This window comes from Puma concolor, chromosome B1, assembly GCF_028749965.1.
Source record: "Puma concolor isolate L17-30 chromosome B1, mPumCon1.1.hap2, whole genome shotgun sequence".
Lineage (NCBI taxonomy): Eukaryota > Metazoa > Chordata > Mammalia > Carnivora > Felidae > Puma > Puma concolor.
The window spans coordinates 83,076,719-83,103,110 of record NC_141670.1 but is presented as its reverse complement, the minus strand read 5'-3'; the positions used below and the strand labels follow the sequence as shown (position 1 = coordinate 83,103,110).

Here is a 26,392-nt window from a genome sequence, read left to right as displayed (position 1 = left end):
TTCTTACAAAAATTGTAATCAAGCTTCCAGATCTAAATATGAGTTCATAGAAAATACAGAAATAGAGAAACACCTTAAAGACACCGTGAGGATATAATCAGGAAAATCCACAGTGTGGGAAATTCTATAGGACAAATCACCTGATTCATTCAGCAAACACATGGAAGGAAAAACAAAAGGAGGAATCTCTAGACTAAATAAGACTGAGTAAAGTAATATCAACCAAATGTAATGTGTGGTTCTTGCTTTAGTTCCAGATTTGAACCAATCTACTGTAAAAACAAGAAATTATGATGCAACCAAGGAAATATAAACACTTACTGGATATATAAGTATATTATAAAAAGTGTTATTATTTTTTAAATAAATAAAACCTGATGATAAAGGTGCTGTGCCTATGTTTAAAAAAATCTCTTACTGGATATATAAATATATTTAAAGAAATGCTATTATTTTGTGATGATAAAGGTGCTATGACTATGTTTAAAAAAATCTCTTCCTTTTAGAAATTAATACTGATGTTTTTACCGATGGATGATATAACACCTGGAACTTTGTTTGTTTGTTTAGAGAAAGAGAGAGTGCAAGCAGGCCAGAGAGAGAGAGAGAGAGAGAGAGAGAGAGAATATCTAAAACAGACTCCATGTTCAGTGCAGAGCCAGAGACAGGACTTGATCCCACAACCCTGGGATCATGACCTGAGCTGAAATCAAGAGTCAGGCACTCAACTGAGCCACCCAGATGCCCCACCTGGAACTTGTTTTAAAATAATCCAGTGAAAGGACAAAATAAGAAAGGACTAGAGATGAAACAAGATTAGCCAAATGTTGATAATTGTTGAAACTGAGTGATAGGTACATTTTACTTTGTTTAAAGTTTCCTATAATAAAAAATTAATAATAATAGAAATAAAAGAGGCAGCTGAGAGGATGGGAAAGAAGAGAGTATGTTTGAGCAATACTTAAGAGACGTTACAAGCAGGACACAACAGCCAATTGTATCTGAAAAGTGGGAAGACAGATGGCTTCTAAACTTCTGGCTTGGTGATTAGAGGTATGGAAGTGTTGTTCATCAGGGCAGGAGGTACAGGTGAGAAGCAGATTTCGAAGTGAAATTGACAAGTCTGGTTTGGGGTGTGCTGAGTTTGAAATACCAGGTCTATATCAAAATGAAAGTATTCAAGTAATACTGATGCATAGGGGCACTTGTACCCCAATGTTTATAGCAGCACTCTCAACAATAGCCAAATTATGGAAAGAGCCTAAATGTCCATCAACTGATGAATGGATAAAGAAATTGTGGTTTATATACACAATGGAGTACTACGTGGCAATGAGAAAGAATGAAATGTATGGCCCTTTGTAGCAACATGGATGGAACTGGAGAGTGTTATGCAAACTGAAATATGCCATACAGAGAAAGACAAATACCATACGGTTTCACTCTTATGTGGATCCTGAGAAACTTAACAGAAACCCATGGGGGAGGGGAAGGAAAAAAAAAAGAGGTTAGAGTGGAAGAGAGCCAAAGCATAAGAGACTCTTAAAAACCGAGAACAAACTGAGGGTTGATGGGGGGTGGGAGGGAGGAGAGGGTGGGTGATGGGTATTGAGGAGGGCACCTTTGGGATGAGCACTGGCTGTTGTATAGAAACCAATTTGACAATAAACTTCATATATTGAAAAAAAATAAAAAATAAAATTCAAAAAAAATAAAAATAAATAAAAAATAAAAAATAAAACAAAATGAAAGTATTCATTACATATATTAAACAGAGAAGAAAGTCAAGAATGTAAGTCTAGGGTATAAAAACATGTAAAGGGATGTAGAAAGGAAGTGAAGACTGAGGAGTAGTATCCAGATCAATAAGAGGAAAATCGGCTGAGACTGGACTTGCTGAAATAAGGAAAAACACAGCTTCAGGAAAGGAATCGGTCAGTAGTGTGAATTAAAGAATTAAGTGTAAATTACAGAAACAAAATAATCCTTAGCTTTAGTAACTAAATAGCAATCAGTGCCAGTTCAAGATTACAAACTGAGCATATGGATTAATTTCCCCTCATCCCTCAGCTCCCATTAGAGTAAGAATATACCAGTTTAAAAGAAAAGAAGTAAACACAGAGCAGGAGAAAGGACATGAGGGAGTTTATCAATGGATGAACTATTTTAACACAGTTCTGGAAGGTAGAAATTGAGAGGAGAGGTGAAGCAGGCTAGGAAAAGACACAGCCGAGAATAGATATGAAGAGGTTGTAGCCAAGGAGGGAGCCATTCTGCCTTTCAGAATTTAGGGGAGATTATTGACTCAAGATGCCAGGTGTGATGGGCAGCAGAGTACAACACAGGGCTGAAAACAGAAGCATGCATTCAAAGTCTGCTGCTCTTTCCCCATCCTTGTATTCAGAATACACAACAGCCAGGTGTTAAGCTCTAAGCAAAAAAAAAAAAAAAGGAGAAGAAGGTTTTGTGTGTGCCTTTTCTAAATAAATTTAACACATGGTTTAGCATAAACAAAATAAGTAACTGTTGCTGTTGGAGCGTTGAGGGAAAAACATTCTGAGAGTCAAGCTTCCCCAGGGTAATAGCAGAGCTGGGACGAAGGCCTGGCATGGGCTGAAAACAAAAGGTGGTAGACAGTGTTAAAAGGACTTCATATAAGAAGGGGAAATGTAGTTAGGATCACTACTTATAACGAAGAGCAAAAATGGAAAAAAAGACTGAAACAAACTCTTGACAACTACTTCAAGAGGATGTAGGTTATATGATGCTATAGGTCTAATGAGGCAGAAAGGCATGAACACTGGCAAAAATAAGAAACTGAAATGAATCTCCCATGTACTTGGTTATTTTCTAAATCCTTAAAGAAATTCATTTGGTTATCAAAAACTTTCCCACCAAAAAAAAAAAAAAAAATGCTGTATGACATCTGCTCCTAGCTGAAATGGAGTAACAGCGACCAGATTCACCATGCCGCCTGAAACAACTAAGCAGTTAATATTATAATGTTATAACCATGAAAACTAAAACACTGGACAAGATATTCAGGCATCGTATATCATCTCAGTAAGCAGAGAATGTTGATCCCTAAGAGAGGGAAAACAAGCAAGGTGAGCCCCGTGACTGTCCCAGCACACTGCCCAGACAGATTTTCCAGGCTGCGGTGCAGGGAAGGGAATCTAAACAGAACCAGGCAGTAACCTTGAGTTGACAGAAGAGATACATGGAGTCTAGAGAGGCCAAGAGGTGGAGTTCAAAAAGCCAAGTGCTGGAGAGGAGACAGCTACACAGAAAGAGAGCTGTGGAGATCCACAGAGATACTCCTAAAGTTTTCAGCTGAGTTTTTAGTAGCATACGACTATGGAGAAATTGCTCAAGGAAAGGGAAAGAACTACTTGAAAGGAACAGATACATAGAACTCAGACAGGTCCAAGAATAGTTCATGTTCCAAACAGCCACAGAGGAAAACCTCATAATGAAAGGACAATGAGGAAGAGCAGGTACAATGGTATCACTTCAGTAGTGGAGAAAATTACTCTTAGATTAAAAGTAATTCTTGTTTCACCTAACAAGGTTTAATAGCAAGCTTAAAAAGATCAAACTCTTACCAAGTCATTTAACTGCACTTCAGACAAATCTCAAGAATATTTATAGGGATATTAAGCCTCTAACAAGGTAAAGATCACAATGTTTGGAATTAAATTAAAAACTACCAGGCATGCAAAGAAGTAGGATAATATTAACCATAATAGAGAGAAAAATCAATAAATAAACACAGTCCCAGAACTGGCACAGATGATAGAACTGTCCAAACAAGGACATCAAAACAGTTATTGTGACTATATTCTATAGGTTCAAGAAAGGTAGAGGAAAGATGGAACAGGTAGAATACAAACTTGAAAGATTTTTTTAAAAGGCCCCAATTAAACGTTTTGAGATGAAAAATGCAATGCTTGAAATAAAATATACCTGGGATGGGATAAACAGCAGTTTAGACATTGAAGAATTAAAGACTATTCAACTTAAATATATCGAAACTATCTAAAATAAAATACAGAGAAAATAAAGACTACAAAATAAAATGAAGAGAGCTTCAATGAGCTATAGAACACAACTGGCCTAATATACATGTAACTAAAATCCCCAATATCTGAGGGGCAGATATTGAAGACATAATAGACAAAAATATTTCCAAATTTAATGAAATCTATAGACCCACAAATCCAACAATCTCAACAAACCCCAAACACAAGAACCATGAAGAAAACCACTCCAAGGTATATTCGATTTAAATGGCTTAAATCCACTGATAAAAGGAAAATGTGACAAGCAACCAGAGAAAAAAGACACATAATATACAAATAAATAAAAAAATAAAAATAAAAATAAGAATGAGAACAAGTTCTTGTTGGAAAAATATAATTAAGACAGCAGAGCAACATCTTTAAAGTACTGGTGGTGGGGGATGAAACTGTCAACCTAAAATTTTATACCCAGGAAAAATATATCTCAAAAAACCAAGGAAAAAGACTCTTCCAGACATCCTAAAATGAAAAAATCATCACAGTCAGACCCTTATTATAAAAACTATTAACACATGTTTTTCAGGCACAAGGAAAATCATATCAGATAAAAATCTGGATCTATACTAAGGAATGAAGAGCAGCAGAAATGGCATGTGCATGGAAATGGAAGTCTTTTATTATTTTTTTCAAATTTCTCTTAAAAAATAGATATCTGTATAAAGAAAAATAATAATATATACTGAAGCTTAGAATATATAGAGAGCATATGTATACAGGCTGAGAAGGGGAAATAAATGTATACTGTTATTTATTTATTTACTTACTTATTTTGAGAGAAAGAGAGAGAGAAATCACGTGCATGAGCACAAGTGAGGGAGGGGCAGAGAGAGAGAGTAATGAGAGGAGAGAGAGGAGAGAGAGAATCCTAAGCAGGCCCCACACTGTCAGCGCAGAGGCCAATGTGGGGCTCAAACTCACTAATCATGAGATCAAGACCTGAGCTTAACTCAAGAGTCAGAGCCTTAACCAACTGAGCCACCCAGGCACCCCTACTGTTAAGTTTCTTAAATTATACATAAAGGGGTATAATATTAACTGAAGATACACTATGATAAGCTAAAGATACTCCAAACACTAGAGTAAACACAAAAGAAAAAAGAAAAAGTTATAGCTAAGAAGCCAATAACAGAGACAAAGTGGAATAAATAAAAATACTCAATCTAAAAAAGGAGAAAAAAAATAGAAAGCAAATAGAGAATAGACAGAACAAATAAAAAGCAAATAATAAGGAAAAGGATTTTAAACCAAACTGGATCAGTACTTACACCAAATATGAAGGGTCTAAATACCTCAACTACAAGTCATAGGTTGTTGGGACACCTGGGTGGCTCAGATGGTTAAGCATCTGACTCTTGATTTAGACTCAGGTCAAGGCTCATGATTCATCGTTTTTAGCCCTGTATCTGGCTTTGCGCTGACATCACTTGGAGCATCCCCTCCCCCCATTCACACTCACATGTGAGCTTTCTCTCTCTCTCTCAAAATAAATAAATAAACTTAAAAAATTTTCTTTTCAACTCACAGGTTGTCATATTGGCAAAAATAAACAAAACTCAACTATATGCTGCCTACAATAAATGCACTTTAAATATAAAGACAGAAATAAATTAAAAATAATAGGATGGAAAAAATCTGTTAACACTATTCAAAAGAAAAAAAAGAGTGCTTGTATTAATAACAAAATAGATATTAGAGCAAAGATCATTCCCAATGATAAAGAAGGACATTTCATAATGACAAAAGAGATAATTCGATAGGAAGATATAGCCATCCTAAATGTTTATACACTCAAGAAACAGAGCTTGAAAATATATGAAACAAAGACTGACAGAACTGCAAGAAGAAACAGAAAAATCCTCACCATAGTCAAAGATGTCAATATTTCTCTGTCTCTCAATAATTGACAAGACAAGTAGACAGAAATTTAGTAAGGAAACAGAAGACTGAACAACACTATCTGCCAAATCAACCTGATCAACATTTAGGGAACACTCCACCCAAAATATGTACATTCTTTTCAATTTTACACAGAAGGTTTACCAAGATAGACCATTTTTCTATTTATAAAAAAGTCTCAAAAATGTTTTAAAAGAATCTGTTCATACACTTTATACTCTTTGACTACAATGAAATTGATTTAGAATCAACAGAAAGGCCTCAAAAGTATACCCAAGTATTTGGAAAATAATTAAAACACTTTAAATAACCTATAAGTCAAGGAACTCAAAGGGAAAATTAGAAAGTATTTTGAACTGATTGAAACTGAAAATACAGCATTTTAAAATTTGTAGCATGTGGCTAAACCAGTATGAAGGGGAAAATGTATAGTGTTAAGTGCCTACATTAGAAAAAGAGAGAGTTCTCAAATTAATGACCTCAGGTTCCATCTTAGGCAACTAGTAAAATCATAGCAAATGGAATCCAAAGTAAACAAAAGAGAGTAAACAATAAAGATCAAAGGGGAAATCAATTAAATAAAAAACAAAAACAACATAGGGGCGCCTGGATGGCTCCGTTGGGTGAGCATCTGACTTTGGCTCAGGTCATTTCATGGTCTGTGAGTTCGAGCTCTGCATTGGGCTCTGCCCTGATGGTGCGGAGCCTGCCTGGGATTCTCTCTCTGCCCCTCCCCCACTTCCTCTCTCTCTTTCTCCCTCTCTCTCTTTCTTAAAATAAATAAATTAAAAAAAAAAAAAACAATAGAAAAACATCAGTGAAACCAAAATCTTGTTGAGAAAAGCAACAAAACTGATAAATTCTCACTCATATTGATCAAGAAGCAAAACAGAAGACACAATCAATATCAGAAATGAGAGAGGTGACATTACTACAGATTCTATAGAATAAAAGGCTAACAAGGCAATACAGTTGGCCCTTGAACAACCTGGGTTGATATTGTGCAGGTTCACTTATATGTGGATTTTTTTTCAATAAATATAATATAGTACTGTATTTTCTCTTATTTTCTTAGTAACATTTTCTTTTCCTAGCTCAATTTATCATAAGAATACAGCATATAATACATATAACATACAAAATATGTGCTAATTGAATGTTTTTTGTCTTATTATTTTAGAGAGGGATCAAGGAAGTGGGGGAGAGAGGCAGAGGGAGAGAGAATCTCAAGTAGGCTCCATGCTCAGTGCAGAGTCTGACATGGGGTCTCAGTCTCACTACCATAAGATCATGACCTGAGCCAAAATCAAGAGCCAGATGCTCAACCAACTGAGCCACCCAGGCACCCCTGCTAATTGAATATGTTATCGGTAAGGCTTCCAATCAACAATGGGCTATTAGTAGTCAAGTTTGGGGGGAGTCAGACATTACACATGGATATTCAACTGCCAAAGAGGATGGAAGGCAAAAGGATGACAGAAGGGACTTGTTCTTCCTCTTACCTTGCTTTTCCTGCCTGCATCACTCTGGCATCAACCCCTTATCTTGTGTTATGGATTAAATTGTGTCTCTGCCCCACAATGATATTATAGTCCTAACCCCTAGTACCTATGAATGTGAACTTATTTGAAAATCAAGTCTTGGGGCGCCTGGGTGGCGCAGTCGGTTAAGCGTCCGGCTTCAGCCAGGTCACGATCTCGCGGTCCGTGAGTTCGAGCCCCGCGTCGGGCTCTGGGCTGATGGCTCAGAGCCTGGAGCCTGTTTCCGATTCTGTGTCTCCCTCTCTCTCTGCCCCTCCCCCGTTCATGCTCTGTCTCTCTCTCTCCCAAAAATAAAAATAAACGTTGAAAAAAAAAAAAATTAAAAAAAAAAAAAAAAAAAAAAAAAAAAAAAGAAAATCAAGTCTTTGTAGATGATCAAGTTAAGAGGAGGTGGACTTTAACCCAAGGACTGGTGTCTTTATACACAAAGAGGAAATATGGACACATAGACAGATGTGGACATAGGGATATGATATGAAGATATAAAGGGAAGTCAATTTACAAACCAAGGAAAAGAACCCCTGAGCCTACCAGAATTAGGAGAAAGGCACAGAACAGATTCTCTCATATCCCTCAGAAGGAACCAAGCCTGCTGGTGCTTTGATTTCAGACATGCATTCTCTAGAACTGTGAGGGAATAACCTCTCTATTGTTTTAAACTACCTAGTTTGTGGTACTTCGTTATGGCCATCTTAGAAACAAATATACCCTATCAGTGGCAGGTGGTTCCAGTCTCTAGCTTCCTTCCAGCACTGCCATAATCTATTTCATTCCACCACCCTGGGGAGTACCTGCAAGTGCTGGGCTGCAGCCCTGTCTCCGTGAGGCCATCAGGGCTCAGTCAGCTTCTGGGTTCCGTTAACCCCCATTCTTCCTTTGTTCCTCAGTCCGTAAGGATGGGAGCAGCTCCCTGCAGTTACTGTTTTACTTTGGTGTTCCTTTTGTTTTTTCAGTTTCCTGACACCCATTTAACACATGCCTTATACTTAATTCACACTGTGGATATAGGAAATAGCTAGCACAGTTTCTTCACTTCTGGTAAGAACCCTGAGTTCATCATTCATTCAGAGTAAAAGCCAAAGTTGGAAACCTAGCTTATAAAATCCTATGCAATCTGTGCCCTGCCCCTGGCTACTTCTCGGCCTGCTTTTCTCATCATTTCCTTGGTCACAGCCACACTGATGTCTTTACAAATCCTTAGACGTACTAAGCATGCTTGCTTCATGGCCTTTGACTTGCTGTTCCCTATGCTTGTGGATATCTGCATGCATGTGGCTCCCTACTTCAAGTCTCTGCCCATACCTCTGGAGACATCTTTCTTAACAATGTGTACAAAATTATTTCTCTCAACCCCTGCCTTCTCTTTCCCCGTAACCCCCTTCCTCTGTAGCAAGCATCCCCTTCTGGCGAATGTCATATCCATGTTATCTACTGCCTTCCCTAGTAGACTGCAAGATCCATGAGAGAATCATTGTTCGCTGCTGTGTCCCCAGTGCCCAGAGCAGAGTCTGGCACACAGCAAGTGCCAACTTTTGAAAGGACGACTGAGTAACTATAGAAAAATACTCATCAGCAGACCTACTCTTGTGTCAGTGTGCTTGACCTGTAACTAATCTTTAATTTTTAAAAGATGCGTGATTATTCTTTGGCTTTGTTGGCTGCCCTTCCTCTGTGGAACTGTACTTTATAATAGCATCTCTTGAAAGTCTTTAATGATAGTGCACTTTAAGTTGCATGTTCCCTTTTGTTTAACAATTCAGATTTTTTATAATGCAAATATTTTCTCCATTTTCCAACCTTTAAAAGTATTAATTTGAGGCGCACCTGGGTGGCTCTGATGGTTAAGTGTCCAACTCTTGATCTTGGCTCAGGTCATGATCTCACTGTTTGCGAGATCAAGCCCTCCATCGGGCTCTGCGCTGACAGTGCAGAGGCTACTTGGGATTCTCTCTCTTCTTCTCTTGGCCCCTCTACTGCATGCTTTCTCTCTTTCTCAAAATAAGTAAAATAAAAAAAAAAGTATTAAGTTGAATAAGACTGGTCAGCCAGCAGAATTTCTGAAGAAACTGGCCACTATATGAGACAGGTGTATGACATTGTATGAGTAGGATGATTAAAGAGTATGAAATGCATGACACTGTACGATGAGACTCCTCCCTGGGATGGCCCAACAAGAAGGAAATGCAGTTCCTACCCTCATAGAGCTCAAAGTCTCATGGATATTTAACTCCCATGAAGAAAAAAACTCTCAACAGTTATCACCAATGCACAAATGATAACAAAGAAAACATAACACGTAAGTGCTGGTTAGATAAGATGCAACAGGCTGAAGAGTCATTCAAACTACAATAATCTCTCGATGTTGAATAAAAATCCAGGATTTAAAGAAAGAGACAAAGACAAATGAGGATTAGGTACCTGCAAAAGGAAATGACACATACATGAATATAACTTCATTAGTTTCCTAGAGTTTATAAACTACACTATAAATTTAACCTCTCTCCTTTCTTAGTTACCTCTTCATTCTGTGCCTCTGCTTAAATGTCTCCTATTCTATTCTGAATTCACATGTTTCTAAACTTCAAATGTTTTTAAACTTTAAATGGTAGTTTCTAAACTTTAAATAAACTCTTTCCAACTCACCTCACAAGTCTCAACTGAAATGTCATTTTCACAGAGAGACTTTTCAGTGACTCAGTCTGAACTAAGTGTGCCTTGTTATTCTCCATCATAGCATGTCTCTCACACCCCTTACCACAATTTATAATTGTGGGTTAATTTATGACCTTATCATTTATCCTCCTTGCTAGATAATAAACTACTTAGAAACAGGGTCATTACTGCACGTATATTGCACAGCCCAGTGGCTGGTACTCAGTATATACTTGTTGAAATGTAATAGTGCATATGTTTCTGCAAAGGCTAGAAATCCATACGTAAAACTGATTCCAATATCCAAAATAGTTTTATTTTCAACATTTACTAAGTTTAAGTTGTGCTAATTTCTGATACATAGAACCATGTAACCACATAACTATATATATATATATATATATACATATATAAATACATACAAACATAATTCATATCCACAGTAATATTTTGAACTTTATCCATGAAATTAACTTCAATTTTGGTCAAATATTTCATCTTTTACAATAAACCTAATCTGTTCACAAGAATCTTCCATCCATCCTTCGTACAGGGTATGACCTGCATGTAGGTGGCAATCTTAGAGGGAGCTGCTCAAGAAAGGTGTGATAGGGCCACCCTAGTGCAGCTTTACTCCTTGCTCACAAAGACTTATTTGATTAGTCTGGCTGAGTTTGGTCAGATAGGGGGTCCCTTCTTCTTCGAACGACTGCTGTTGATTTAGCTGAAGAGGGAGAGCTCCTTGATGGAAGATCATTTTCATGTGCAAGTGTGCACAGAGCTGCGTCACATCCAAGTGGACTTTCAAGGCTCAATCTTAAGAAATAACCCAATGTCGATTCTTGACTCCTAAAAATTATGCTGTCAAGTTGGCTACAGGTGAACTATGCAACTTCCCTCTGCGGAAGAAAAAAAAAAAGTATCAGAAGTGACTTCATTTGTACAAAACTGCTTAGTGACTATACCAGTGACACTGAGAATAAATAAGCTGAGTTATATCATCAGTGACCCGATTTATTGACTCGTCATGACTAACAATACATGGGATCAATTCTAGCTCCCATGTAACAAGAAAGAAAATGTGTGTCTCATTTCAGTAATCTTTTATAAACTATTTCTTAAAACATAGGGTCACAGATTATAACAGCCACATAATTTTTTTTTACCAAAATTAATTTACCTTTTAAGTGTCCTTAGTCTTGAAGTACAAACCATAAGGAAGGCCTGTTCCAAAACTACTAAGATGAATTCATCACTTGGAGTCGGAGCTCAAGCCACTGAAATATAATTTTAAAAGGTTTTTGTTTTGTTTTGTTTTGGAAATAGAACATAAAACTGGTTATTTGGGAGTAAAGGATTGGATAGTGGAAACCAACCTAGATTGGGTCCCTAAATCCTGTTTTTTTAAGCTACCTAGTTAGATGAGATTGTGAGATGATGATTTAATCTTGATGGAATGTCTGTTTTCTCCTGTTTATTAAATGAGAGTTTAAAGTCTTAAGTCCTTATAGTTCTATGATTTATTTTATATTAAAAGTCCTTGATGTAGGAAGCATGTCAGATAAAGCAGTCTGTGGGATCAGAAGTAGCATTTGGGATCACACATAGAAAGAACTCATGTACATACAACAGGCCCTGGGAGAAATGTTAAGGATACCATCCCAGACCTACACTGAGCTCAGTACCGGACCAAATATCGCAGCAGATTTTTTTCAGGTATTTGAAGTGGTCACCTCTCCGGGGAGAAAAACCTACCTCCACTAGTAAATCCAGGTCCAGAAACTGAAAGGGGCAGAAGCCCTATCTGGCCACTGAGGTCACTTTAACAGCAATTAGCTTAATCCCCTGTCCACTTCCACCATCGTCGACTTTCACGTTAGTTTGGCGAAGCTTATGTACTAGAAGTGAAGCAAATCCAAATATGGGGAACATTCTTCCATTGCCCAAATGGGAAAACTGCTTTATCTCTTCTTCAAAATCCCATCTACCAGAAAGTCTGCCTCCCTCTTACTCCAATGGGCACAAGGCACATTTTGTGTGCAACCCTGCATCGGCTCACCCTCACGCCAAATTGCGGGCATCGCGTAAGCGTCAGGTCACCACTCTTGATAAGGTACAGATCTTTTTCGAAACACTTGTACACAGACTTCGACTAGCTGGGGGAAAGGTTATTATCTAGGTACATCGGGTTCATAGGGCATCCCGCTTCGGGACTCCCGCAAACCTGCTACGAATTCTTCCTCCAGAACTAATGCTTCGGTAGCCTCTGTATTTACACCACCCGGGAAATCTCCCCAGGATTTTTTTTTTTTTTTTTTTTTTTTTTTTTTTCATTTAAAATGAACGCTGATTCTGCGGCCAACTTCCTCTGTCCTCCACCTGAGGGGGGGTGCGCTCCGGCGTTCCGGGAAGGTGCGGGCGGGGTCCACCTGGGTTCCAGGGCACAGGTCGGACCCCGGAAGGGGCGTCCGGGCCCTGCCCGCAGGACTGGGGGCCCCGACACCCCACCGCATGCATGCAGACGCGCTTGTGTCACCTCAGCAGGGCGCGGCACCTTAAGCAAGGATGGATACTTCTTCTCGAACAGTCTTCGGACCGCCTTAACCTACTCGGCGGCTCGCAGGATCTGGGTTGTACCCCGGCCTCTAAATCAGACCCCAAGGAAGATCTTTATCGACTTGAGCTTCGCGTTGCAAGTCACCGGCGAGCAGGGGGAGGCCGTGCGGCCAGGAGAGGGAAAGGGACGAAAAGCTCCCTCCCGCCAACTCCAGCCCACTCGGTTCATTCCGTCCCCACTCCCCGGCCTAGTTTGGGGGGGGGGGGGGCTAGAAGGCGCCCCTTTTTTACTCACTTGCTCTCGGAGCCTCGGCCGGGCCGCCTTTAGCCAGGGGTAGTGCGGAGGGGCTCTGGGGAAGAGAGGGGAACCAGCGGGCCATCTCCGCGCGCCCGCGGGCCGGGGCCAGGGACGCCCCCAGCCGGGCGCCCTGGCGAGGCGGGCGCGCTCCGTCCCGCGCCTTCGAGGCTGGCTCCGAGGGCTCCGCCAGGCCCTCCCCCTCCGTCCGCCGCCGCGGCCTGTGGCCCCTCCCCGCCGCAGCCGCGAGGCCGTCGGGCCCGGGGGACGCGCTCGCGCCGGGGCCGCCCCCTCCCCTCCACCCCCACCTCGGCCCGGGCGGGGGCGCGCGAGGAGCGGTGACGTCAAGGGGCGCGCGGTGGCAGCACCTCCCCGCGCGCTAGTTAAAAAGAAGAAGAAAAGAGGGAGCGAAACATGAGAGGCTGTGTGAGAAGCTGCAGCCGCCGGCAGAGGAGACCTCAGCATCATCTAGAGCCCAGCGCTGGCCCTGCCTGCGTCTGCCCCGCCGCCGCCGCCGCCGCCTTTTCTGTTCCTGCTACTGTCTCACCTAAACAACTCCCGTTACACGGACAAGTGAACCTCTGTGGCCGTCTTCTCCTCCTCTTCTTCCTCCTCCTCTTCCAACTCTTTCTCCTCCTCCCACTTCCCAGCCGCAGCAGGAAGCCCCTAACCCAACTGACCCTGGCACAACTGCAAACGGTGTCATCTGCACAACCCTGTCTCGGTCCTCGGACTCCCCTAAGGCACTGGACCCATCGCCTTGTCTTTCATTTTTCGCAAAGTTGCATCGCTCTACATATTTCCGCCCCCGGCACCACTCTCTGCCTCTCGAGTGTCCCCCGCAGCCTCCTCCTGGAGCTGCGCCCTAGTGCCCCTGGTGGGCAGTGGCGTTCCCCCCCCAGCCTCCCGCGCCGAGCCCCTGCAGCTCGGGGCAGACGATGCTGAAGATGCTCTCCTTTAAGCTGCTGCTCCTGGCCGTGGCTCTGGGCTTCTTTGAAGGAGATGCTAAGTTTGGGGAAAGAATCGAAGGGAGCGGAGCGCGGAGGAGAAGGTGCCTGAATGGGAACCCCCCGAAGCGCCTGAAAAGGAGAGATAGGCGGATGATGTCCCAGCTGGAGCTGCTGAGTGGGGGAGAGATGCTGTGCGGTGGCTTCTACCCTCGGCTGTCCTGCTGTCTGCGGAGTGACAGCCCAGGGTTGGGGCGCCTGGATAACAAGGTAAGCACGCACCCGCCTCACAGATGCGAGAGTGACATGCTGGCTAGGTGGGGGCTCCCTGGGGCTCCAGGACTGCTAGTGGCCGTGAGAAGGGAGAAAACTTGTTTGGAGAGTTCTGTCTGATAACTTTGTCTGAAGTGCTAGCGTGATTCGGTGGTGCGTTCTTCTGGGGTGCGCAGATAGCTCTCCCGCCCCCACGAGTCCGTGGTCGGGATGCTGTGCACAACTGCCTGTGTCAGAAAAGAGAAGCTCCTGTGGTACCCGCATTCTGGGCTGGGTAAATATTTTAAAAGATTCGCGATTAACAGTGTGTTTTGGGTCGAATCGGGCATTGGCTGCGGTGAAACTGTAAATTAAGGTGGCTGTGGTTTCCGGTTTATTTTTCTAGGGTAACAAGATTTGTGCAGTTTTCTCCACGTGCTCGGTGAGGGAGAGGATTGAATCGTAAAGGATGTTGAAGCATGGTTGGTTTATGATCCCCAGCCCCGTCAGAGGGGGTTGTCTTGCATTACAATAGTTAAGCTGCGAAAAGGAACTCCTGGTACTCCAGTTGAGAACCCGAAAAGCTGGCCAGAGATTTTGCTGGGGCGTATTTGTCACCTAAAACCGAGACCGTTCTCCGCCCCAGTTTGTAATGTTTTGAAACATTGTAAATTCAGGCTTTCAAATGGCAGTTAGTTGCCCAGGAAGATCTTCTCTAGAAACTTGTTTTAGGACTAATGGCATTTACACTTCCCTTGTGTTCTTGAGTTTAAACGAATATGAGATAGTGTCGATTGAGTGTGAAGGCAAACTTATTTTTTTGAGTTTCCAACATCTTTCTTGTCATGGGACGCAGCAACGTGGGCTATCTACTGTACTGCAAAAGGAAAGGGGGGATCCCGTCATTAACAATCACTGCACGTGAAATAAACAATCAGGTGTCTTCGCTCCCCCTCCCGCTCCCCATTTTAGGTTTAATTAAGAATTCCTCTGTTACAACACTGCAGTTGTCAAGGTCTGAGAGACTCTTGGAAAACTTGTGCTTCAGTCTTGCTGGCCCAGGCATTAAAAAAAAAAAAAAAAAAAATACCCAGGCTGAATCTAATTTTTATGCTCAGTTCACGGTAGATTTCACTCTATTCTCATGTAAACAGCTCCTACGAATCAACATATGTGTCTGGGTGGTATCTCTCACTTTGTTTTGTAACAAAAAGCCATATTGCATCATTTAATTTGCTCAAGTCATGCAAATAGGAAAAAATCAATAGGACAAAAAGGGGTCGACTTATCCTCCTCCCCACTAAACTGCTGCCCACACACAGAGTCCTGTTGCTTATGGCAAAAGAATAACAACAACACCATTGTGTTTGTTAGTTGGTTCACTAATGGGTGAAACTAGAGAACATCATTCTCTTTCAGTCCCCAGCTCTGTCCAAATGTTCATGCCTTTTGAGGGAGCATTTGTCCAACTCCCTCTATTCCCAGATGAGTGAGAACCGTCTTGCTGCAGGTTTTCAGCTGCAACTCTCTCTTTATTCTTACCATATGCAGCAGTAGTCTGCGATTCAGGGAACAGATATTCCAGCATTTTATTCAAAACAATGTCATTAAGCTCCTGTGTGGTAATTGAATTAAATCAGAAAAGCTACATTCACATCATCTGCAGGGTTTTACCAGGAGCTTCAGAGAAAGGTTTAGAAATATCTGCCATTAAGTCTCCCTGTGTGCAATGTACACTATGACTACACCAGTGATCTCCAGACCCCTGCAATGCTGAACTCTACCAGGAACATGAGGAATGAAAACTTTAACTGAATAGAGTGGGGAGTTGGAGGGGCAGGGGCGGAACTGAGGGGAGTTATAGCCCTTAAGAGGAGTTATATAAAAATTTTTTTTTTTAAGAAATCATTCTTTAGGAAGAAATCTGCCACGTTAGCTATCCACATTCCTTTCCGTTTTACGTGCTTCCAATCTCCAACAAACCCCTACTCATTTGGAAAATGTGTCTGAATTAAATTCGGTACACTAGACTTTGCTAGTTTCATTACAAGTGCTTTATAAACCAACAATACTCAAATTGTTCAAAACAGAGAAGTGATATAGCTATGCATGTGCATTCTTGACCTATGTTAGCTCTCAAGTTTTAATAGTTTTTAAAACATGTTATTTTATAATAAACTTCAGTGTTTCCTTGTTTTCCCCTAAGCCTTCCTGGCTTATAATATATGTTAGGGTCTTATTTCATAACGTGTGTACAGGAGAGATGATGGCTGTTTGAAAGGGCCCGTTTTTGCTTATGGAAAAAAAAAAAAATCTCCAGAAAGATTTCTGCAACTTTTCAAGAAACTACAGGCACATCTTTCTCCTATAGGAAGAAACTTCATAGACAGTAGCAAAATAGGTAGGAATATTTGAGCATGCTCAGCTGTGCAGTTAAGTCCAGACTCCAAACTAACACATTTTCTTTAATGTAATGAACTGGCATTGAGTTCAATTCTTTAATGTAATGAACTGGCATTGAGTTCAATTCTTCATAATGGTATTATGCTTTTATGTTTTAATTTTTTGTACATTTTAATAATTTTGTGTATCGTAACAAGATTGTTAACTGCCATTATAAACAAATACTGCCAAAATTTAGGAAGTTCTATTGTCTTGGCAATATTTTTGCAGTTCCTAAATACAACATGCTAAAAGGACCTCATTCCCATTAGCCAAATTGAATCCGCAGCCAACTGAAATACCCCCATTTCTAAAACTTGTAGCCACAGAGGCATAGAAGCTCTCTCTACCTTGGGTGGTTTCACAGCCAAAGCTGTCAAGGAATGGGTGAAAAGTAATTGTTTTCAAGTGTGCCCTTTTACAATCATTTGTTTGCTCTGGCTCTTTCAGGGACAAAGGCTATTGTTGAACACATCCAACTAAACAAATAACTCATCCTGGGGTCCCTTTAACAGCTGCCTGAGTACAATGATCTATTTACATATTAGCCTAAAATTGAAACTGAACTCTTTAATGACATAATCCAGCACTATAGTGCCGAGACGCATGTGTTCCACCCAACAGCTGAACAGCCTTGTAGGCATATGATTTTTAGAAATAACTTTTTGTGTACCCACTGATCTTAAGGCGACATCTTAATATGCTGTCATGTATTTTCTCCTGTTGTCTGCTCATCAAAACCACGTGGGTGCCTTTTTATCCTCTTTGTTTAGTTACTTGATAAATAAAGAGAAATACAGAAGGTCTCTGTCACCCATTTTACTATTTGTTGATAAGCTATAGTTCTGGGCCACACTTCACTGTGTACTACGGTGTTCATCTTACCTTTCTTCCGTGGATTTTACTTTCTTGTGGCCAAAGATTAAAGGATGACCTTCCAGATGTTATAAATTAGTCAGCAACAGCCACGGTCATTACTAGGCATGCTGTAATAATGTCTCGAAGTTTTACATGACTTTCAAAGTATATTTAGTTTAAACCACTATAATTTGATGGTTTCATATATGGCTTTTAAAAATCGAAACAGGAAATTAGCTTAAATTTCTTCTTCAGATGGATGACATTGTCAGGCATAAAGTTAAGGACCTATATAGACACAAGCACATAGGCAAAAAAGAAGAAAAAAATACCCTACACACACCAGTACTCATCTGTCTAAAACAGTGTTGCAGCTTGGGCTGAGTCAGTTTAATTGACTTCAGTAAGACTATTGGTTCATTGAAACCAAAGCCAGAATGATGGCTCTATCTATCTTCAAATAGGTATTTACACTGCAGACCTCACACAGAGCAAAATGTTACCATCCTGCTGGGCCGGAACAGCGTGAAACTTTACAAAGAATAATATTATACTCGATTTCAGATAATTTATTGAATCCTATTTCTGAAACTTTTGATGAGAGATCTTGTGGCCAGGACACATTCCAAAAATTGTAAAAGACAAAATTCTTTAGGCACTAAAATCAGGCTCTTCCTGGATAGCAGCTGGGAGAGTACATGGGGATCAGTTTGTTTCAGCTATAAAAAATGGAAGTATGCATATTCTCCATAAAACTAAAGGTAATTACATTCCAGTCTTCCAGCCAGCAAAAAAGGTGGCTTCAGCATCCTGCAGTTGTTTTGTTCTTAGGGGACTGCTGTACGATAAACAAACAGAACAAAGTTGAACAGTATTAATATTGAATAGATCTGGTGAGGTCTGCCAGAGTATGGACAATAAAAGACATTTAAAACATTCTTGGAATGCAAATTCTAAGTGTCTGGCATATGTTTCCTTTTAGAAAATTTAACCATTTAAGCAATTGTCATTTAAATAAATTGATAAAAGTCAACGTGTAAATATAACTGTGATTAATAATAACTTCTGAATGTTATAGGTAGTGACAACACAGAGTGTGTGTGTATCTATATCTATATCTATATATAGGTACATGTGTATATATATGGTAACTTCTATAGAGCTTTTAATTACTGCATGCTAAAATTTCAGCATGCTTGTATTCAGCGATTTTTTTTTTTTTAGCTGCTTTGTTCTTTCAGGTCCAAATTTTGTTATCACCTAGAATATCTTTATCCTAAAAAATAGAAGCCATGCCATTTACTCAAATTAGAACCTCAACTCACAAATGAAGTATTTGCTTTGAACAATGATTTAGAGTTTCAAATGTTATTTTCAGTTCCTAGTTCTAAATAGTTAAGTATAAATTTAGTTATATAAACTGAGAAAAGGTATAAAATTCATTCCCATTATTGTGTTTTTTATTATGAAAAATCAATGAATGATTTAGACAGCACTACATTTTACGTCTCAAATATTGTGCTGGTATTGTCTTCTATATTTATTAGAGGAACTCCTGAAGTCAGTTTTTTAAAGTTAGTACTGGACACCAAGACCTATTTTATCTACAAATTACTAACTTCAGTGAATCAGTAACTCCCAAATTGGTCTTATTGAAAAAAAAAAGACATAATACTGTATAAATAAAGATAAAAGTATTCTTTTTTTTTTTTATTAAAACTCACTCAATCCTATACAAAAGCACTTTTATTAAACTCCTGTGTTTATTCACACATATAACATACCTGAGGAGCTGGTTAGAAAGTTTTTCCTGGCTAAGATAAAATGAATAATAAAAATTGGTCTGAAACCAGTTTCAGCTTCAGATATTATTTTTCTACAACATGAAAAGGCAATATTCCCCCCACTTTAGGAAACTTTCCCGATGCAACCTGTAGATTGAAAATGAACTGAAACTAGAAAAATGTAATTAAAGTAGTATCTTTGAGAATATCCTATCACGAATTTCAAGAGTGAAATACATTTTTACCTAAGACAGAAATGATCACATCTTAAAAAATTCTACTTTACGTACAGTTGGATATAGGTATTTAGAATTTTAAAGTCAAATATCACTATGCACTATGCAAATATCGCTATGCACTCTGATGCAGAGTAACATGGTAAAGGGTTAAAGGGTCTCAATATAGGTGTCATTTAATTTTTCATACCCAAAAGATAAACAGGCTTTGATCTGCAAGAGTAAGAAGGACTTTTGTGCATCCTTACCCTCCGCTCCCCCAGCCCAGCCCAAGAGACTGTACTTCTAGCCTTATTAAAAGCATCCCATGTGGGGCGCCTGGGTGGCGCAGTCGGTTAAGCGTCCGACTTCAGCCAGGTCACGATCTCGCGGTCCGTGAGTTCGAGCCCCGCGTCAGGCTCTGGGCTGATGGCTCAGAGCCTGGAGCCTGTTTCCGATTCTGTGTCTCCCTCTCTCTGCCCCTCCCCCGTTCATGCTCTGTCTCTCTCTGTCCCAAAAATAAATAAACGTTGAAAAAAAAAATTGAATGCTTAAAATATTTAAAAAAAAAAAATAAAATAAAAAATAAAAGCATCCCATGTTTCTGATATGATAATTCTTTTCAGACAACTGCACTGGCTAAGTTATACTATTCTACTTATATGATTACAAAAAACATAACTAGACCTAGCTTCACATGAATAAAAGGAAGTTTGTTTCTGATTTATGGCTTTCAGATATTTTCTGTTACCAACAACACAGAATGTGGGAAGTTACTGGAGGAAATCAAGTGTGCACTTTGCTCTCCACATTCTCAGAGCCTGTTCAACTCACCTGAAAGAGAAGCCTTGGAAAGAGACCTTGTACTTCCCCTGCTCTGCAAAGACTATTGCAAAGAATTCTTTTATACTTGCCGAGGCCATATTCCAGGTAAAAAAAAAAAAAAAAATTGATAAATTAAATAAACTACTGCAGCATATCCTCACAAGATATCTGATCTTAAATGTTCGCTTCTGAGAGTGTAAAATTTATTTCACCTTCCAAAATACCTACTTTTGCCTCACAATTAACCTTTACAAATTTGTAACCTTTCATTGCTGGTAAAAGGATTACTATCATTTCAGTCTGCACACAGTATGTTGGTTTTGATGGGATGTTTTACAGTTCTTGTTAAATCAACACTACAGTTGGTAATCTACACACATTGGATTATCAGTACAAGTTTCTTGTTGGTGTCTTCTTCATCCATTAGCATCCATATCAAGACAGCCTCCTCTTCTACATAGCTGATATGCAAGTGCAGATTGTCCATGGACTTTTAAGGTAGTATTCCCTTAATTAAAGTATCACTAGAAATCCAAGAAAAGTAACACCTTACAATGCACCTTTACATGTAATGACTAATTTGCTCTTCAAAAACTCTGTGCTGCAGGTAGGAAAAGTGGAGTCATCCCCATTTGACAGATGACGATAACTGAGCCTGAGGAGAAGTTAAATGCCTTAACCAAAGTTGTGCAGTGAGGAAGTGATAGAATAGATTAAGAAGTTCTTAGGTTGACAGTGTCACGAATATACCTGCTCACTACCATATTTTGGACCCTAATAAACATATAGATTCTTGGACATGGATTAATTTTACCATCAAAAGTTTATAAACTTTGGTTGTTACTGCTTTAGTTGGAAGAATCAACATAGAGATACAAAAGAATTTAACGACACAGATTCTGTTTAGTTAAGCAAAGTCACACACAAACAAATCTACTGAAGCTAACAGTTTATAAAACTAAATGGCATTGAAGGAAAAGACAAGCTTTAAGAACTGTAGGATGCCCTTGGAGAACTTTTTAACTGCTCTGCATATTTTACATTTTTCTCTGACCCAGAAAAGTGTGGATTTTTTTTTTTATAGAGCTCTTGCAATAACCTAAGAAAACATTTTGACTAGGATTGCTTGCTTCCTTTGGTGTACCATAACATGTATCTAAACCCATTCATGTGAAAATATTATTATTGTCTTTATAAACCACAACCATGTTTGTAAGGCTTTTCCTAAACCAGCTGTTTCTTCCTCTTTATCACGTTCCCCAAAAGCAAAGTAGAATAGGTCACGGTTGCATAGAAGGCCTGCCGAGAAGCGATAACAGATTAGGTACCATAAAGGTTTGCTGCAAATTTCAAGTCTTGAAGGTTTGCCTTTACCAATGTAAGTTGAAAAGAACACCGACACTTCCCATTTTCCTCTACCTTTATCTACTGGAGATAAATACAACTATGCTGTATTTAAAGACTCACCCAGAAAGTCTCCATCTATGTGAAGTTATTTTAGCTTCCAAAACAAACAACAAAAAGCAATATCCAGCAGAAGAAAGAGTGTAGCAAACAGCTCAGGAGCCAGAACTGCAAGCACCTCGCTCCCCAGATCAACATATGTGGTGACGAATGACAAATTTATTTTTCTACAAAGTTTGTATATATGTAAAACTGCTGAAGTGCATCAAGATGTCAAGTGCTTTTGGTGGCCACCCAGGCTGCCTTGAAAGATAACCAGATGAAAGCTCTACTCCAGTGGTAGAGAGAGCAGCAAGGGTGCTTCCCAGGGACAGGCTACAGGCTTTAGCAACAAGCAGGGGGGGGCTTCTCCTGCCTCCGTCAAATGCTAATAATCATCCTGAATACTTGTCGCAAAAGTGAGTTGTAATAACACATTCTTTGTGTTAATTTATGTTAATCAACTTGTTAGCCAGACTGATCCTTGGCACACAGTTGACCATTTTCTGAAGTATGATAGATAGAGAAGATGGTAATCTTCCCCTCAGCCCTTGCCCCAACACAGAAGGCTCTTTACAATTCTAGAACAATTATCTTTCAGAAATTGCTCTCAAAGCAAATTTTTAATATTTTCACCTTCTCAAGTTTATTTAATGACATGGTGTAACTTTTCTCTGGAGTTCAAAGTTGCAAAAAACAGCTACTTTGTGATTCTTTCTTATAAGAAGTCGATATATTTGACTATTCTAATGAACAGCCTCATCTTTCTGCAAATCAGAAACTTAAAAATGCAACACTAAGGCAAATGCTCAAAGGGGTTGAGAGAGAGGAAAAATAATTTCTGAGATGTCTTCATTTCCCTCCACTGCCCAGAACGTAAAGAAATAAATACATAAATGATCCACCCCTTTGCTTCACCTTCATGACTTTCAGAAAGCACCACCAGTCACTTGGGAATACAGGTACATCTGAAAGAAACTCTTTAGAAACTTTAATTCAGAAACATTCATGGTGTGCCTATTTTCAAGAAAACGAGAAAAGTTAAAAATTAATATAGTAAGGATATACTAGTGTTTTATTAATCATAATATTCACCAGTTGTGAGTTGACTTAGGGAAGTAAATTCTTAAAACTTCTAAAAATAACAAAATTGCATTTGGAAAAAAAAAAAAAAAACCCCTCACACAGGAGCTTCTTGCTCAGCATCACAGGTCTTTTCTCCTGCTGCACTGTGATGAGCAGAGTAGATGCTTTCCTGTTCACTCAGTGATGGCATAGTGCACTCTGTGGGAAGTGTACAAAAGGACAGACATGGGCCTTGCTTCTTCCTTTACAGTTGTTATCACGAGTATCATGATACACTTTTTATCACTCTCAGACTGTCATCTCTTCAGCTGTAGGTGATTTAGTGTGAAATGTCAGTATACAATTAGTTCGATTGGTTTAATCCTGTTGCTAATGAGGCCAAGGTCAAGGGTTTGATTCCACTGAGTCTCTCTAGTCCATAGCCACTCCTGACCCCAGGGAGATATCTTATACATGTGTCTTCCCCACGAGAGCAAGCCAGACAGAATGGATGGATACATCAAAATCCACTACCTCTATTAGAAAATGCTGGCAAGTGCAGGCCTTACGAACAATGGGTTTTGTTTCGTTTCTTTCTTTATTTGATGAACAGCATATATAAGGAGGAAAAGTAACTTTTCTCTGGCATACATTCTGAGAGAAAAGCTAGAGCTTAGAATACTCCACAGAGAGTATTTGTTTACATGAGCATGTTATGGGGTGCTTTGTGGTATAGTAGGACTGGATTCATCCCGCTCCAGGACATTTGATAAATTATCAGGAGTTTAAAAAAAATACAGCTGCTGGAATAATCTGTGTACTTCCATCATCAGTAGACTTGATGATACTGTGATGATACAGGCTGAACTAAACACCCACCTTCAGTAAAATGCTCTTCAGGGTATTGTTCCAAATAAAAGGGTACTATTTGGTAAATTCTATCTTCCCTGGCAGTAAATGTAAGCCCAGTGTCCTGAAGCCACGTCCCTTTTAGCTCTTCACAGCAAAATATATCTTATTCATCACTGTCCACAAAATCAGATCATTGTAAAGTATTAATGAAAATGTTAGATGTGTGTAATTATGAGAAAATACCCATATCTTTACGTAAAAGTCTTTTGAGTTGACTCCCTCCTTCACACTTGTTCAGTATACTGAGATTCTATAAAAAGCTAGGAATAATTCATTGTTAATCCCAGTTTTGTTTTTGTTCTCCTTTTGATTTGGTAAGAGAACATAGTACCTCTGGAGCCATAGAGTTTATGAATGTGTACTTAATTAATCTTTAGATGTTCTATTTGAAAACGATTTCTCACTTCCGCATGTTTGTCCCCAGCTAATAACTCCTTGTAAAATGGAATCAGCCATCAGCATTGTTTAATTTCTCCTTAAGATGGTATTGGTTTGCAGACTATGATGCTGGAATACAGGTTTTTTTTTTAAAGCAAATTTGAAATTTCTTCTCAGTTACACTTTGAATTTTTTTTTTTTTTTTTTTTTTTTTTTTTTGGTGATCCTGCAGGCAACCATCATGTTGAAACAAATTTTCTCATTTTCACATTCAGTTATAAGTATATACATAGTATGACAGTATTCCTGTGTGCATAATATTGGCATGGAGATCTTGCTGCCTGATGGGAGCTGTGTGTGTGTGTGTTTGTGTGTGTATGTATCTGTGTGTATGTGTGTATGTATGTGTGTGTGTGTGTGTGTGTGTGTAGGTATGTGTGTGTGTGTGTGTATCCAAAAAACGATCTAGCCCAAAACTGCAAAAGGTTTGATTTAACAACTCCATTCTCCTTCTCTTCTTTTCACCTCAGATATGATCATTCAACACTACTGGGCAGTTTTCATGTATATTCTTAGCCAGAAAAGAATGGAGGAGAAAATTATCTTTTGTAAACAGTTACTTGCTGAAGAAGAGTAAATGCTGTGCAGCCTTCATTCCTCTCCCCAATTTCTAATCCCTGAATTTTTTCAAAGAAAGATAACCTCCTTGCAGCTGCCTTGCCCCTCGTGTGGAGCACCCCTCCCGGCTACTATGCCTACTTTCAGTCTCACCCCCCATACCCCCATACACACACACACACGCACACACACACACATATACACACACAACTCCCAAGGACATCTGCTCTCACTTGCCTGGTTTCCAAGGATAAGATGCTTCTTAGTAGCCTAGTCAGATATTGGCCTTGAAGAGTCTGTCTCAGAAATTTAGAGGTGATACATTTTACTCAAAAGTTAGGTGAAAACGTACACCAAGATCCTCAGAATTATAAGATTAGTTTTAGGTTTGAGAGGACCTAGGTCAAGGGCATAGAAAATAAACTTTTAGTCTTTCATGTTTCATTGGTAAGTCTCACTTGGTTAAGAATTGGTCCCCAATTCTTGTTTTTAGAAATCCTTACAAACCTGGACTCATTAACCACTTCTAAATATCAGCTAAGTTTTAAGGTGCCTTTATCACAAAGCTGATAGGTATACAGTAATCTAATTTGTTAGGTAAAAAATCAAAACATTATGCATAAAGATATGACACCAGAAGCAAGAAGTTAGGACATCATATGAGGTCGATTCTGGTAGCCATATCATATTCTGAGAGCAGAAATCATCAGGATATGGAAGTGAATCTTATTAGTATGCCCTCCACCACAAAAAAAGCCAATACTTGATGACTCAAATTGTGAGAGTAATGTCAAAATTCTTTTTTGTCATCAAGTCCTCTTCTTTTTTTAGTCAAGTATAGCTGTTTTTATTTGATAAAAAATTCTTAATATGTAAGAAAAGAGAAAACAGCTTTCTTTCAGACTTCCTTAAGTAAGTCTATTTTGCATTTTTGTTTTGGCTTGTTATCCTTGTTTGTTTGTTTGTTTGTTTTTTCAGTGAGGGGTGGTATACCAGCTTTCTGATTGAGAAGATTGAAGGGATATATTAAGTATAGTTTTGTTTTACAAAATAATCATTATTTTACATAAAGTGAGGTGTAGGAAAAAGGCACCTACATATTTGAAAATGGAGACTCTGTTCTTAGCACAATTACTGTCAGCCAGTCACTTATAGCATCTAATGACCTTGTGATATTCATTAGATTTATTATTTAATCATATGTGAGCGACAGTACAAAAAAAAATTTGTAAAATGACCGAAATCAGCACCTAATAGCCTATCTCTTCTTTCATTCTAATTTGTTCTTCTTAATAAGTTATTTTTGCTCTGGGGGAAAATGCTGAATAGTGATCAGATAAACGTACAACATACATACCATAGAATCTTGCAAACAGTCAATAACAATAACAAGATTAATGCTGGATTTGTATTATGTGTATTTCAGATGAGTCTTTTAAAATAGCCAATGCAATATTACTCCATTTTAATTGAAATTCTTAAATTTTTTTTGAAAAAAATAGAAATCCCAAGCAAAAAAAAAATTAGTTTTCATTCTTTTTATTATTTTCCTAGAATATTCATATACTTTCTAAAAAAATCTCTTACTCTATTTTACCTTTCATATAGGATGTTTTTACTGTGACACTAAA

The 26,392-nt window shown here is 39.1% G+C and overlaps 1 protein-coding gene and 1 pseudogene across 2 annotated transcripts in view; one reads left to right on the top strand and one right to left on the bottom strand.

Annotated features, from left to right (window-relative positions):
* Positions 1-10,465: 10,465 nt before the first annotated feature.
* LOC147581728 (uncharacterized) lies at positions 10,466-14,033 on the bottom strand (annotated as a pseudogene). The gene is made up of 2 exons (XR_015250193.1): positions 13,023-14,033; positions 10,466-11,070 (listed from the first exon to the last, which is right to left on the bottom strand). The product of XR_015250193.1 is annotated as an uncharacterized LOC147581728 (transcript).
* HHIP (hedgehog interacting protein) overlaps positions 13,367-26,392 on the top strand; it is a 97,097-nt gene continuing 84,071 nt past the window's right edge. Inside the window, exons 1-2 of the mRNA XM_025921773.2 lie at positions 13,367-14,239; positions 20,258-20,450. Coding sequence (XP_025777558.1) covers positions 13,961-14,239; positions 20,258-20,450 — 472 coding nt within the window. The 5' untranslated portion in view covers positions 13,367-13,960. The remainder of the gene's footprint in view (positions 14,240-20,257; positions 20,451-26,392) is intronic.